This window comes from Terrapene carolina, unplaced genomic scaffold, assembly GCF_002925995.2.
Source record: "Terrapene carolina triunguis isolate 2854851 unplaced genomic scaffold, T_m_triunguis-2.0 Scaffold30, whole genome shotgun sequence".
In the NCBI taxonomy this organism is placed as follows: Eukaryota; Metazoa; Chordata; order Testudines; family Emydidae; genus Terrapene; species Terrapene triunguis.
In genome coordinates this window covers 2,045,333-2,060,309 of record NW_020664381.1, presented here as the reverse complement: position 1 = coordinate 2,060,309, position 14,977 = coordinate 2,045,333, and the positions used below count along the sequence as shown (strand labels likewise).

The window sequence follows — 14,977 nt, the reverse complement described above, 5'->3', positions numbered from 1 at the left end:
GTGTCCCTAGCCTCTGTTTGCCAGAAGCTGGGAATGGCTGACAGGGATTGATCACTTGATGATTACCTGTTCTGTTCATTCCCTCTGGGGCACCTGGCATTGCCCACTGTCGGAAGACAGAATACTGGACTAAATGGATGTTTGGTCTGACCCAGTATGACTGTTCTTATGTTCTTACATTCTTGCTTATTTATTTATTCTCATTTGCCACACTGGGTGTGTGGCACAGTCACTGTTTATTTTGTTCAGTAAGACCAAGATATTTAATTTCACAAACAGTTATACACAAGGAAACTTGTTTTCATCTCTGCCTGCTTGTTTCAGGAACTGCCACAGGATGACAAAGATATTAATGTTTACACAGATCAAGATGTGTATTTTGACTTAAAATTAAGAAGCTACCCACAATGACCTTATATAATGTGAATGAATCAAAACTCATTTCCTTTTTGCTGTGTTTACCAGTACTCTACATATTGTTCTAATATTAGTTATACTAGTCACCCAACTACATTCCTTTTAATCATCATCTATACAATAGGTCACACACCTGTCATGTGCAGTTTTCTTACTTACCCTCACAGAAGAAATTAGGTTGTACTAAAAAAACAAGGAGTCTGGTGGCACCTTAAAGACTAACAGATTTATTTAGGCATAAGCTTTCGTGGGTAAAAAACCCCCACTTCTTTGGATGCATGGAGTGAAAATTACAGATGCAGGTATAAATATACTGACACATGAAGAGAAGGACGTTACCTCACAAGTGGAGAACTAGTGTTGACAAGGTCAATTCAGTCAGGGTGGATGTGGTCCACTCCCAATTGTAGTCCACCCTGACTGTTGTGGAGATAAAACCTCTTATGTTTGAATTATTTCCTATAACTGAATACAATTACTGCACATGCCATTTAGAAAACAAAAGAAATCTCGAAGTAAGTTCTTCAATCAAACGAAACAGATCTTATACAGACATGACAATGTGGAGAGAATGGGATATTAATATCAAAGGTCACCTTCAAAAAGTGTGAAGATGTTTACAGAACAGCATGGAATGATCAGCTTCTTTGTGCACAGCTTACCATAGCACTACTCAGAGAGCCACTCTGCAGACAACAAATTACTGTTCACCAGCAGACACACGCTGGCAGCTCTCACCTGAACAGGAATGCTGTTGGAACAGCATTGTTAGGGTGACAGAATACAAGTCAAATCTTTCCCCCTATTTCATTTAAAATTGCATGTGGGAGAGACATGCTTACAGATGGAATAAAGTGTGTCGTGGTGTCTTGTAACTATTTATTATTTATTCGTTCATATTAGTCAGCCTTCTTGGATTCATTCCATTTGGGATGAAACCCAAAGGGGAAACCCTTTCAGTCTATGCTGTGATTTGAATGTTGCGTGATCAGCAGAACTGAATCTCAGTGAGTGTTCTGTGAGGGAGGACCGGTGAATGTAATTTGTCATCGTAAACTGTGGTTCGGCTCTGAAAAGCGGTTCAAAAATAGCAATTTCTCATTCATCAGATCTGGCTCTCCTGTCTGTTTATGTTAGTGACAGAAATAAGCATAGGCGCCAACTCTGTGGGTGCTCAAGGGCTACAGCACCCATGGAAAAAAAATTAGTAGGTGCTTAGCACCCACCTGTCCCTCCCCTGCCCCCAGCATCTCCTGCCTACCAGCAGCCCCGCTGATCAACTCCTCTTCCCTCCTAGTGCCTCCTCCCCATGGCAATCAGCTGTTTCGTGGCATGCAGGAGGCACTGGGAGGGAGAAGGAGCAGGGACGGGGCACACTCGGGGGAAGGAACAGAACTGGGTGGGAAGCGGCAGGGTGGGGATGTGGGTTTGGGAGAAGAGGTGGGGTGGGGCCTGGGGCAGAGCAGGGGTTTGAGCACCCCCAGGGTCCAGAGGACACTGGCACCTGTGGAAATAAGGTCCTACTTTACTTGAGCATGTGTGTTTGCTGGATCAGGGGCTAAGTTTTTACTACTTTTGTAAGCTCAGCGGAGCTTATACAACTATGGCCTGGTCTACACTAGGACTTTAATTCGGATTTAGCTGCCTTAATCCGAATTAACCCTTCACCCGTCCACACTACAGAGCCAGTTAATTCGAATTAAAGGGCCCTTTAAATCGATTTCTGTACTCCACCTCGACGAACGGAGTAGAGCCTAAATCGATTTTGTTAATTCGAATTAGGGTTAGTGTGGACGCACACCACCGAATTACTGTATTTAAGTTAATGGGGTAGTGTGGCCGCACACCACCGAATTAATGTGGTTTAAAACCGAATTAAGGTGCTTAGTGTGGCCGCGCACAATCGAATTTATACAACCTGTTTCCCAAATTCGAATTATCTAAATTCGGATTAATCCTGTAGTGTAGACATACCCTATGGGAGGTTGATTTGGATTCTATTCTAGCTCACACATCAACAGAATTATTAAATGTAAGGCCAAATCCTGCATTCAGTTATGCCTATGTAACTTTGTTGTCCTCAGTTGGTCAGAAAAAGAATCGTGGGTGTGGAAATCATGATTTTTCCACCCACTATTTTTCATTATCATTTCAGGATTTTTCAAGAAGTTTTGACCACAGAGAAGTCTTCGGTGAGGACAATGGAGTTTGCACAAATGTAACTGAGGGCAGAATTGGGCCTATGCTATCTTTACTAGTGGTGCGGATGCTGAGCCAGAGAGTAGTCTGGTTTTTCCCAGGCTGAGTTGATAGGGTTGGCATTTCTGAAGACTCTTAACTAAGCAAAATTGATATGGAGCCATTGAGAGACAGTGTATGTTGAACCCCATACTGCAGTGTATCAGAGTAGAACTCCACTTCAAAGAGAAAAACACTGGTAATAACCACTACTCAGATGTTACATCTTTAACATTTACTATTTGGGGCTAGATTCACAAAAGGATTTAGGCACCTAACTGCCACTTGAGGTGCCTAAATCCCAGATTCAACCCCACTGGTATTCACTCTGTTCTGTTGTCCCCAAGCCCTGTAAGCATCTAAAAGTGTTCTGCGCCTAAATTTTTTCAGTAAAAGTTCCCTAGGCACCTATGTTTCTGCTTCTGAGCCTGCATAACACAGCCCCACGCCATGCATCCAGTTGGCTAAGCCTCAGACCTATGCATAAATTCCCTGCCTAACGCGTCTGCAACGCCTGATCTGGTAGGCAAGTTCTAAGCTCACTTACCTGATTGGGCCCCTGTAGAGAAGCTTATACAAATCACAAGTGTGGGGGGAAGGGTAAGGAGAAAAGACCATGACAACTTCCCTCATAGCTTTGAACCCAGTGGTTAGGATCTGCCACCTCTCACTGCCCTAGTCACTGGGCTATTGGATATTCTGATCTAGGGTCTCTGTCTCTCCTGTTGAAGCTTTTCCACTGTGGATAAATAAGTCATTAGGCCGGAGAAAGAGAAAGCGTGACAGTGGATCTGTAGCCTGGTGATTAGAGCACTTCTGTGAGAATCCCAGGATCCAGGCCCTCGGCTCCAATTAATTTTTTAAAATGTATCCACAGTGGAACAGCTTCAGCAGGAGAGAATGACGGACCCCATGTGACAGTGTTCCGTAGCCCAGTGGCTAGTGCACTCACCTGAGAGGTGGCAGATCCCTGTTTAAATCCCTTCCCCTCCTCATGTGGAGGGGGCACTTGAACTGGGGGTCTCCCCCATCCCATGTGAGTACCCTAACCAGAGCTAAAAATTAGGAGGGGGCTGTGTGCAGAAGCTCACTACAGAAGCTCTCCAGTTTGTTTATTGAACCCCAAGATCATTACACAGGTAATACAGCTTTGTTAGAGCCTGAACTTTGTCTCAGTGCAAAGATGTGTTTGCATCCATAAGTGAGATATTTGATGAAGTCCATAAGTCTTGCTGCCTCCAGAATGAAGAGTGTCCAGTTTGCTATGACTGTTTGAACTCTGCTTGCAACCTAGGTAGATGAATGTAACACTCTGTATGGAACTCAATCCCAGCTCCAGCAGGGGTTTTGGTGGTCCAGCGTCGGTCCTGAGGCCGGTTTTGTTCAGTATCTTCATTAATGATCTGGAGGATGGCATGGATGCACCCTCAGCAAGTTTGCAGATGACACTAAACTGGGAGGAGTGGTAGATATGCTGGAGGGTAGGGATAGGATACAGAGGGACCTAGACAAATTAGGGGATTGGGCCAAAAGAAATCTGATGAGGTTCAACAAGGACAAGTGCAGAGTCCTGCACTTAGGACGGAAGAATCCTATGCACTGCTACAGACAAGGGACCGAGTGGCTAGGCAATGTGATATATGCCATCATGTGCCAGCAATGCCCCTCTGCCATGTACATTGGCCAAACCGGACAGTCCCTAAGCAAAAGAATAAATGGACACAAATCTGACATCAGGAATCATAACACTCAAAAACCAGTAGGAGAACACTTCAACCTCTCTGGCCACTCAGTAACAGACCTGAAGGTGGCAATTTTGCAACAGAAATACTTCAAAAACAGACTCCAACGAGAAACTGCTGAGCTTGAATTGATTTGCAAATTAGATACTATTAACTCTGGCTTGAATAGAGACTGGGAATGGCTGAGTCATTACACTACTTGAATCTATTTCCTTATGATAACTATCCTTACACCTCTTGTCAACTGTCTGTAATTGACCATCTTGATTATCACTACAAAAAGTTTTTTTTCCTGCTGATATAGGTCATCTTAATTAATTAGCCTCTTAGAGCTGGTATGGCATCTTCTCTGCATGTGTGTATACACTCTTATTATATGTTCCATTCTATGCATCCGATGAAGTTGGCGGTAGCCCATGAAAGCTTATGCTCAAATAAATTTGTTAGTCTCTAAGGTGCCACAAGTACTCCTGTTCTTTTTACAATATTTAAAGTTATTTAAACTATTGGGATTTTAGGTAGCTGCTGGTACGGTAAGTCCTAGAACATCCCCATGTAACACATGCCAAGCAGACAGAGAAAGGAAGAAAGAAGCGGACTGGCCATGAGAGTTGTCCCAGCCAAGCCCTGTGCCGTGCCTCAGTTTCCCCCCATCATATAAATCAAACTCTGCCCAGGGCTTTGCCTCAGTCAATCCCTTATTCAGGGGACACTATTGATCAACAACCACTAAATCAACACAAAGACATAATCCATGCCTTCTGTTTCTTCCTTACCAGTCTTATTCTTCTCCTTCCCCCTTTCGCATCAGTAAATAGCCAGCAGCCCCTCTTGGCTCACAAACTCAATGGCTCTGGTCCTTGCTCACACTGGCTTTCAGTCTCTAGTCTAGCTAATCTTTCTTGGAGAGCGAGATTCCCTAGAGGGGGGCAAGTAACTTTCTTTTTACCAGCACACGCTTGTTCCTCTTCAGCCAGGCTCAGACTGTCTGCCTCTCTGTTCTAGGATAGACACCAGCACCCTTCCTGGAGCTTACTGACAGGAGTTCCCAACTGTCTTCCTTCCCCCAGGGTTGGGGTAGGGTTGCCAACTTTCTAATTGCAGAAAACCAAACACCCTTGTCCTTCCCTGAGGCCCCGCCGTCACTCACTCCATTCCCCTCCCTCAGTCGCTCACTCTCCCCCTCGCTCACTTTCACTGCAAGGCACAGGCGCCAACTTTCCTTGGTGCCGGTGGGTGCTCGCGCCCCCCTGGCCCCTCCCCAAATCCCCACCCCGGCCCCTTCCCCGAGCGCCGCGTTCCTCCTCCTCCCCCTCCCTCCCACCGCTTGCCGCGCGAAACAGCTGGAGGGAGGGGAGAGAAGCAGGATACGGCAGCGCGCTCCGGGGAGGAGGCGGAGGCGAGCTGAGGCGAGGTGGGGAGCTGCCGGTGGATGCAGAGAACCCACCAATTTTTCCCCGTGGGTGCTCCAGCCCCGGAGCACCCACAGAGTCGGCACCTATGCTGCAAGGCCCAAGCAGGCACCAGGAGAAGGTCAGGAGCTGCAACAGTTTGAATGTGGGAGATGGAATGTGTGATTCAAATGCCTTTCACCTCACCAGGGAGAGATTCTAAACACTATTGTGAAATTAATTGCCCCCCCCAAGGAGTCCCACTCACAATGAGTGAGACTAAAGAGACTATTGCAGGAGCTTCGTTTTCTTGCCTTCACCCCACTGTCCTGGTAGGAGATCCAGTAGTGCTGCAGCCACTGACTGACTCCTTCCCTACCTGACAATCAACTGTCTAGCCAGAGGGCAAAGTGACGCTGTTCCAGCTTTAATGACTAGTTAAATTGTTTAAATGTAATGTATGCTTTAATAGACAATATAAGCAATGTGTACAAATTAATGTTATGGGAATCTTAATGTTAACTTTTCCTGACACTTGTTTAAATATACAAGTTTAATATTGCATTGATGTTATTTTATGAATTCATTATAGCTCTTTAATGTTAAGAAGGTGAGGTTGCATAAAATGTAAATCACGCTACAGAAACTGACCTCACCCTATTTTACCATCCAGCTAACCAATAGATCTTCTAGTGTTCTTTGTTTCAAGTTTTTTCACCTGTACCGAGTCCCAGATTTGTGCCAAAGTAGGTTGAGGGAATGTTAGAATGTGATACACAGCGTGACCACCTGACCTTTGTTCGGTGCCCAATGTTCCACATTACACATCAAATCAATAAATATTGTCTTGTATACACCAATAATCATGCAAAGGATTGTGCCCTGTAATACAATGTGTTATTTGTATACGAGTGTGTGTCACAAATAAAACATTGGAGGGGTGCCCTTAAAAATAAACTGTCTCCTATAATTTCCAAGTTGTCTTTTATTTGAAACATAAATGGTCTGTATATGGGCGTGAGGGAGATTACCAGGGACTAGCTCTTCTGTTTCAAGAACATCAGTCCTAGTGAAACCATGCATTCCCTGCTGCCAGACCCCTTTTGTGCTGCCTGTGGTGTTGGCACCATCAGACCATATGACCCACTTACTTTTTGCAGACTCCAGTGGGCACCACCAGTGTGAAGTGCCAGGCTTTGTGCACAGCGATATCTGGCTGCTGGCATGGCTCCTGATGTGCCCCGCTGACTGGATGGGTTGCAGTGGCCACCTCAGTGGCGGAGGCCAGACTAGCCCCAGTGCACTGCCCCTGGATGCACCGACAGAGACATGCCCAAAAACACATTAACCTCCATGCCCCTCCTGCAGGGAGGGACTGGCCTGCACAGCCACCTAGGCGAGCAGCTGCTGTGTCCCACTTGTGGCGAGGAGGCGTGGGGTGTGTCTCTACACAGCAATTACAGCTGGCTGCCCTGTGTCCGCTGACTTTGGCTCGCTGTGGGGCTGTTTGGGCTAGCTGAACCCCAAGCTCAGAGACCCCCGAGGTGGGAGGGACTCAGAGAGCCCAAATGTCTACACAGTAGTGCTACAGCCCCAGTCCGCTGAGCCAGGCCAGCAGAGTGTTTAATTGCAGTGTAAACATACCCCAGAGAGCTCAGAGGGGCTGAAGTGGAGGCCCCTGGCTAGGGACTACCAGGCCAGAAATGAGGGTTCAGGGTGTGGGTGAGGCTCTGGCTGGGGGTGCGGTCTCTGGGGTAGGGCCAGGGATGAGGGGTTTGGGATGCAGAAGGGGCTACGGGCTGGGGCAGAGGGTTTTGGAGTGTAGAAGGGTGCTTTAGCTGGGGTTGGGGTGCAGGAGAGGGTGAGAGTTCCAGGCTGGGGGTGCAGGCTCTGGGGTGGGGCTAGAAATGAGGGGTTCAGGGTGCAGGAAGGGGCTCTGGGCTGGGGCTGCAGGTAGGGTGACCAGATGTCCCAATTTTATAGGGACAGTCCCGATTTTTGGGTCTTTTTCTTATATAGGCTCCTATTACCCCACACCCCCTGTCCCGATTTTTCACACTTGCTGTCTGGTCACCCTAGCTGCAGGGTGGGGCCAGAGATGAGGGATTTGGGTGTAGGAGGGGGCTCCAGGCTAGGGGGTGGGGCCAAGGGGCTCAGAGTGCAAGAGGGGCCTCAGGGCTGGGGCAGGGGGTTGGGGTGCAGGCTCTGGGCAGCTCTGGCTGATGCAGTTCACACAGGGACTCCAGGAAACACCAACCTGAAGCAGCCCCTTAGCAGCCTCATCAGTGCTGCCTTAGCATTTCCCGGGGACGGAGGAAGTCCACACAGATCCCGGGAAGCTGCGATATAGCCCTCTGGCTCCTAGGTGGAGGAACAGCATGGGGGGCTCCATGCACTGCCCCTCCCACCCGCAGGTGCCGTCCTGAGCACTGGCTCAGCAGCTCCCATTGGCCATGGCCACAGCGCAACAGATTCACACCTGCTTCCCTACCAATAGGAGCTGCAGCGCCTGCAGGCAGGGGCAATGTGCAGAGCCCCCCTGGCAGCCCCTCCACCGAGGCATTGGAGGGACATGCACTGCTGCTTCCGGGAGCCACGCAAAGTCGACCGCTGTGGCCAACCAGACTTTTAACAGCCCAGGCAGAGCCACCAGGGTCCCTTTTCGACCAGGTGTTCCAGTCAAAAACTGAACACCAAGCAACCCTACCCCAGGGTCTCTGACAGCCCTTTGGCAGGCCCGCCCAGAGGGGGGGGGCAAGTGGGGCAATTTGCCCCAGGCCCCGGGCCCTGCAGGGGCCCCCACGAGAATGTCAGAGGCTCCCCCCCCGCCTCCCCCCATCCCCCAGTGCCTCAGTGCGCCACGTCCAGGAGCAGCCCTGGACAGCGCTGCAGCAGCGTGGCTCGGGCGGGGCCTGAGGTCCTCCCGCTCGGAGCCGCATGGTAAGGGGGCGGGGCTGCGAGCTCCGGTGGGCCGAGCAGCAGGAGCTCCTGGACGCGGCTCGCTGAGGCTTTGGGAGGGGGGGGAGGCGGCACGGTAAGCCCTTCTGAGCCGCACACCCCCGACCCCCAGCTCTGTGCCCAGCCGCTCTGAACCTCTGCACCCCCGACCGCATCCCTCCCCTAGGGCCTGACCCCCAGCTCTGAGCCCAGCCCCTCTGAGCCGGGCACCCCGTGACCCCATCCCCCGCCGCCCTGACCCCCAGCTCCGAGCCCAGCCCCGCTGAGCCAGGTACCCCCCGACCCAGAGCCCAGCTCCCCACCCAGCTCTGGGCAACAGTAGCACCACCCCCAGGCAGCGACAGCCCATTGGCATCAACCATCACCGTCACCTAGCGACAGCCCATTATGTAACTGCAAATGTATACATACCATTAAAGCATTTAATGTTTTTAAATAATGTATTTTGTGTATTTTCAAATTATTAAAAATTAATTTTCAAATGCATTTCACAGATTATTTTTTACATTTCCAAATACATGTTACTATAGTATTACAACTTTTTTTTATGGAAGGGGCCCCTGAAATTGCTTTGCCCCAGGCCCCCTGAATCCTCTGGGCGGCCCTGCCCTTTGGAGGCCCTTATTGTGAACCCGAGTCCTCCTTCAGGGTTTGTTCCCCCTACAGAGGCCTATTTTTCCCCTCTTGTAGGTTCCTCATTCCTGCACAGCCACAGAACTTACCTGGAGAGAGCTCCTCTTTCCCTAGGGCAACTTCCTTGTTATACTTTCTAACAGCCTCCTCCTACCACAGCCGCTCCACTGCTAATCAGCTAGAGGGACATCACTGGAACCTGATTGCTCCCAGGTGTAGCCACCTGGTCATCATGAGCCAATTAGGCCCCAATTCTCCTGAAGGTCATGAAGAACATTGCAGGGCCAGTCATGCTAATGTGGAAGGCCAGTGTTCTTCCAAAAACCATGCTCCAGCTCAGTAAATCCCTAGTGGTTGGAGCCAGGGGCTAGTCATCAAGTCTCATAGGGTATGGCTACACTGCAACATAAGCCCAGGGTTAGAACTCGAGTTAGCAGACTCTGGGTTTGTTAACCTAAGGCTTGAGTGTCTACACTTATTTGTAAGCCCAGGTTAGGAATTGTTGAACTATGGGTCCCAACCTGGGGCTTCAGCAGCTACACTGAATTATGCAGGCCCGAGTTCAACCACCCATATCCCAGACTTCCTAGCACTCTCCCAAAATGTGGCTGCTCTAGCCCTTTGTTCATGGTACAGTGTGAAAAATCTTGACTGTCCAGAGGACCAAGAAAGTCAGATCAGGGGATTGTGGAATACTTTTGGCAGACTCCCCAGATCACGAGTAGAGCGGAGCTGCATCTACACTGCAAAGCAATAGGGCTTGAACCCTGGGTTCCTGCTTAACTCAGGCTCCTTCCCCATGGGGTCCTTGGATCTAGGTCTGAGCCCTGGGTTAGCATGATGTATGTGGACAGGAGAGGGGTTAGGCTTGAGTCTGAGTTCTAACCCTGGGCTTACAATGCAGTGTAGACATAACCTTAGGAGGTCTGTTACCAGCTCTGCCACTGACTTTGTTCTGTGACCAGGGCAAGTCACTTAACCTGTCTCACTTTACCTATTTGTAAAATGGGTTGATAATGCTTTCCTGCCTCAAATGTATGTTTGTGACGCACCTAAAATTTGAGACAGAACAAAGCTTTAGACACGTACAGCTATCTTTAACCACTGAAATAAATGGTTTCATTTTCAAAGGTCATGAGCAGCCGCAATTGCCAGTGACGTCAATGTGCTATCTGAAAGGCTGGCTGGCCCTCTGCACAGAGGCAAGTTTCATATTAGAACTTCAGAGAGATGTTGCATTTCTGCCCCCACCCCCTGTCCAAGTTTTGGTGTAAGTCTACCAGTATGTCCACAGCCTTAGTCTCTATACTATGCATGTGTCCCTCACCGCTGGTCATTCACCACCCTAATTGATCCAATTTTTATTCCATCACACTAAACATCAGACAAAAAGTCCTTCACATTTACCATCAATGTCTCCCAGTTACGCATGATTATTCAATCTTGAGACACCTTATCAGTTTAGTTTATCTGTAGAACTATGGAAGCCACTTGGGAACCAAAATGGCAGAAAACTGGACTTTGGTCTGAATTAATTTGTGTAAGGGGATTCCCTCCACCAACACCACCAACACCCCCCTGCAATTATTGGCAATGGAAATTCTCTGGCTAATGGGAATTCCATGGCTATTTCTCAGTTCACTGCACTGAATATGGACCCTAAGTAACAAAAGGGTTTATTACAAAAATGCATCTGGATATTTACACAACTTTGCTTCCACCTCAGACACTGCTGTTGTACTACGTTATGTAAGATTAGAGGATGGGTATTTTTCTGCTGGATAATTTTCTGAAGTTAGATTGATTACTAAAAAAAAATCTAATCATATTTTAGCGAGCACAGGAGCAATCAGATGTTCTCACTCATATCTGTAACCTCTCTGGGGAAGGGACTATCCGTTATCTGTACAGTGATAGAAATAACACTCCTACAGCGGGTTCAAGCAACCACTGCAGTGGAGGTGGGCAAGATTTGCCTCTAATTAACCCCACCAGGGGACAAGTCAGTCCCTGGATGCTGCAGCACAGGGAGTGCGCAAGACTCCTCATTGACTACACCATCACCTAATACAATAGCTGTAGAACTTCCCTAGCCCAGTGCACTATGGGTTGCCTTCGCCTCAGAACTGAAGGGCCAGTGTACAGCATATTTCACTTCCAGTCCCTGTGCAGGATGAGTGAGCCACTAGAGTTGGGTGACGTGGCAGCTAGAGGAGAAAGGAAGAGGCTTGGAAGGAGAAGGATCGGAAGTGGCAGGTAGAAGGCTGGAGCAGCAAATGGGGCTAGAAAAGTCAACTGGAAGACTGTTTGGATCAGATGAGAAATGTAGCTTGGAGGCCAGAGGGGATTCAGGTGGAGCAGAAACTGTATTGAGGAGATCGTGTGGAGGCAGTCTGGAAGCTAGAGTTCATTGAAGTGGGATGATGGTGAACTGGGAGCATTAGAGGAAAGAGAGGCCCAAAAGGGAGCTAGACAGGACACTGGGCTGCTGTGAGGTAGGAGAAAGGGTAGTGAGACAGGGAGGGGAAATCAAGGAGGCTTGGGAGGAGCTGGGAGGTAGCATTGTAGCAAGAGGACCAGACTAGACTGGGCAATCTTGGATGGAATATAGGGGCAGCTGCCCAAAAGGGAGTTCGGCAGTGCCAGAGGGTGACAGTCCCAAACTCTTCAGAGAACATGTGGCCTCATTTTGGCAAGAATAAAATTAAGTGCTCAAATCAGGCTTTTAAAGCCATTCAGGTGACCTTTAAAATGTCTTTATTTAGTATTATGAAGCCTATTCACTTATTGTGATCATCACTCGGACCCTCCCCCTCCCCCCTCCCCCCCCCGCACACTTGGGGCGTTTTTTTCCATTATGCAAAGCATTTCAGCTCACCTTCAGACAACATGTGGCTGTTGTACTGGGTGGTCACTGTGAGGATTCTCTCTTCCTTCATGTCCCCTCTTGTTTAGAGGATTTCCCTGGCTGCTGAGTCAGGTAATGGATGCCACTTAAGGGCAGCTGCTTCCCATGGAAAGTCCCACGTGTTGTTGTACTTGGTACTAAAGTGTTTTTCAGATACAGTTTGCCCAAGGTGGCCCTGATTAATCCCTGAGCCAGGGCACATCCCAGTGCAGGGACCCTGATGGCAAAGCAGCGTGCACCTACAGTACCTTGGAGATGATAGAGGCCAACTCATCCCCCTGATGCAGGCAATGCTCCCTATACCAGGAATACTCCATAGCAGAGACTTACAGCTGCTTTGCAGCCATTTTACACTGGCAGAACTAGTGCAAAGTGTTTGCAGGGTGCCCAGGCCATGAATTCCCCCTGTTGTGTCCTTATTTATTCTGATGACAACCTCAAAAGAAACACATCTTCTTGACCCCAAGGCTAAATAACTGTAATTTCCCCTTTCCAGTCTCCTTAGCAGGGCTTCTCCATCCCTTAAGGCTGATCTACATACAAACTTGCACTGAAATAACTAAATCTGTTAATTCACACCTTTCGCTAGTCAAGTCCAGGTGTGGACATTCTTATTTCAGAATAAGAGTGGCTAACCATGATCTAGCTAAATGCACTTATTTGGTTAACATTGGTAACAAACCAACTTCAACTAAAAACGCTTTAACCACTTTTCTTCTGAAATAGGCATCTACACACAGACTTGGACCAGTATGGGAGCAGAGCAGCCCTCACAGCTTGTTCAGAATGCTTTGCTTTTTAGGTTGAGAAGCCATGATCACCTTGTGTACTTTACTGCCTGTAAAGTGGCAGACTGAATTTTATTTAAGGTAACATGGACTTTTTTTTTAAAGCCAATAGCAATTTTGGTCATATGGCTCAGTTTAGTCCTATTTCTTAAGCTTCACCTTGAAAGGTGTTTTGTACTCATGCTAATCACTGTCATGCATTAGGCTTTGTGTATACAAGAAAATTTGCATTGGTAAAACAATTGGTTTTGAAGTCATCTAGTCACACTGGTACAAATGCCCTGTTTAGATGCACTTAAACCAGTTTATTCCTTGCTTAAATTGGTATAAATTGTTTCAAGAAATTACCAAATTAACCCTCCCTTAAATCAAATTACCTTAAACTAGTTTCAGTCTATCTAGAGCACATCCAGCTATTAGTGTCATGTTAATGTGGTAGAAAAAGGCTAAATGGCCAATGGGGAATAAAAAAAACCTTTAAAGACACTAGGGGGCGCTTTAGATAAGGAATCAAACATATGTGATCGACTGAACCTAACACTCTTGTTTTAAAAAGTGACAACGTGGTAGAGTATCAACTCATTTGTAGGGAGAATTCATGGGCTTGCAGTTGCATCATGAAGGGGGGGCTTCCAGGTTTTTTTTTAGCTCTTTTATCAATGTTTCATGTGATCAATGGCTGGGACTGCTCACACAATTAAGTCACTCATGTAGGTATTTGCAGGATTGGACTCTAAGAGTATGTCAATACTACCCGCCGGATCAGCGGGCAGCGATTAATCCAGCAGGGATCGATTTCTTGCATCTAGTCTAGACACGATAAATCGACCCCCCCGAGCGCTCTCCTGTCGACTCCTGTACTCTACCACCGTGAAAGGCGCAGGCAGAGTCAACAGGGGGGCGGCAGCTGTCGACTCACCGCAGTGAAGACACCGCGGTGAGTAGGTCTAAGTACGGCGACTTCAGCTACGTTATTCACATAGCTGAAGTTGTGTAACTTAGATCAATTCCCCCCCCCAGACACACACACACAGTGTAGACCAGATCCTGGCTGTTGGGGAGAACGGAGTGCTGTGCACTCTCTGCAAGCTCGTCCTTCTCCTCATCTTCCCCATCCGCAGAATCCTCAGGCACGGCTGAGATTACCCCCTCCTCGGAAACCACGGTCAGAGGTGGGGTAGTGGTGGCGGCCCCCCCTAGAATTGCATGCAGCTCAGCGTAGAAGCAGCATGTCTGCGGCTCTGACCCGGACCTTCCGTTTGCTTCTTTGGTTTTCTGGTAGGCTTTTCTGAGCTCCTTAACTTTCACGCGGCACTGTAGTGAGTCCTTACTGTGGCCTCTCTCCATCATGCCCTTGGAGATTTTTTCAAATGTTTTGGCATTTCGTCTTTTGGAACGTAGTTCTGCTAGCACGGAATCCTCTCCCCATATAGCGATCAGATCCAGTACCTCACGTACGGTCCATGCTGGTGCTCTTTTTCGATTCTTGGACTGCATGGTTACCTGTGCTGATGAGCTCTGCGTGGTCACCTGTGCTCTCCACGCTTGGCAAACAGGAAATGAAATTCAAAAGTTCGCGGGGCTTTTCCTGTCTACCTGGCCAGCGCATCCGAGTTCAGATTGCTGTCCAGAGCGGTCACAATAGTGCACTGTGGGATAGCTCCTGGAGGCCAATACCGTCGAATTGCGGCCACACTAACCCTAATTCGAAATGGCAATGGCAATTTCGGCACTACTCCCCTCGTCGGGGAGGAGTACAGAAATCGATTTTAAAAGTCCTTTATGTCAAAGTAAATGGCTTTGTTGTGTGGACGGGTGCAGGGTTAATTCGATTTAACACTGCTAAATTCGACCTAAACTCATAGTGTAGACCAGGCCAAAGATATCAACTAGGTATGCCAA

The 14,977-nt window shown here is 48.2% G+C and overlaps 1 protein-coding gene across 1 annotated transcript in view; it reads right to left on the bottom strand.

Annotated features, from left to right (window-relative positions):
* Positions 1-12,318, bottom strand: part of LOC112112780 (transmembrane protease serine 2) — a 77,287-nt gene extending 64,969 nt beyond the window's left edge. The window contains exon 1 of the mRNA XM_029911391.1: positions 12,258-12,318. Within this exon, the coding sequence (XP_029767251.1) occupies positions 12,258-12,318 (61 nt within the window). The remainder of the gene's footprint in view (positions 1-12,257) is intronic.
* Positions 12,319-14,977: the final 2,659 nt, after the last annotated feature.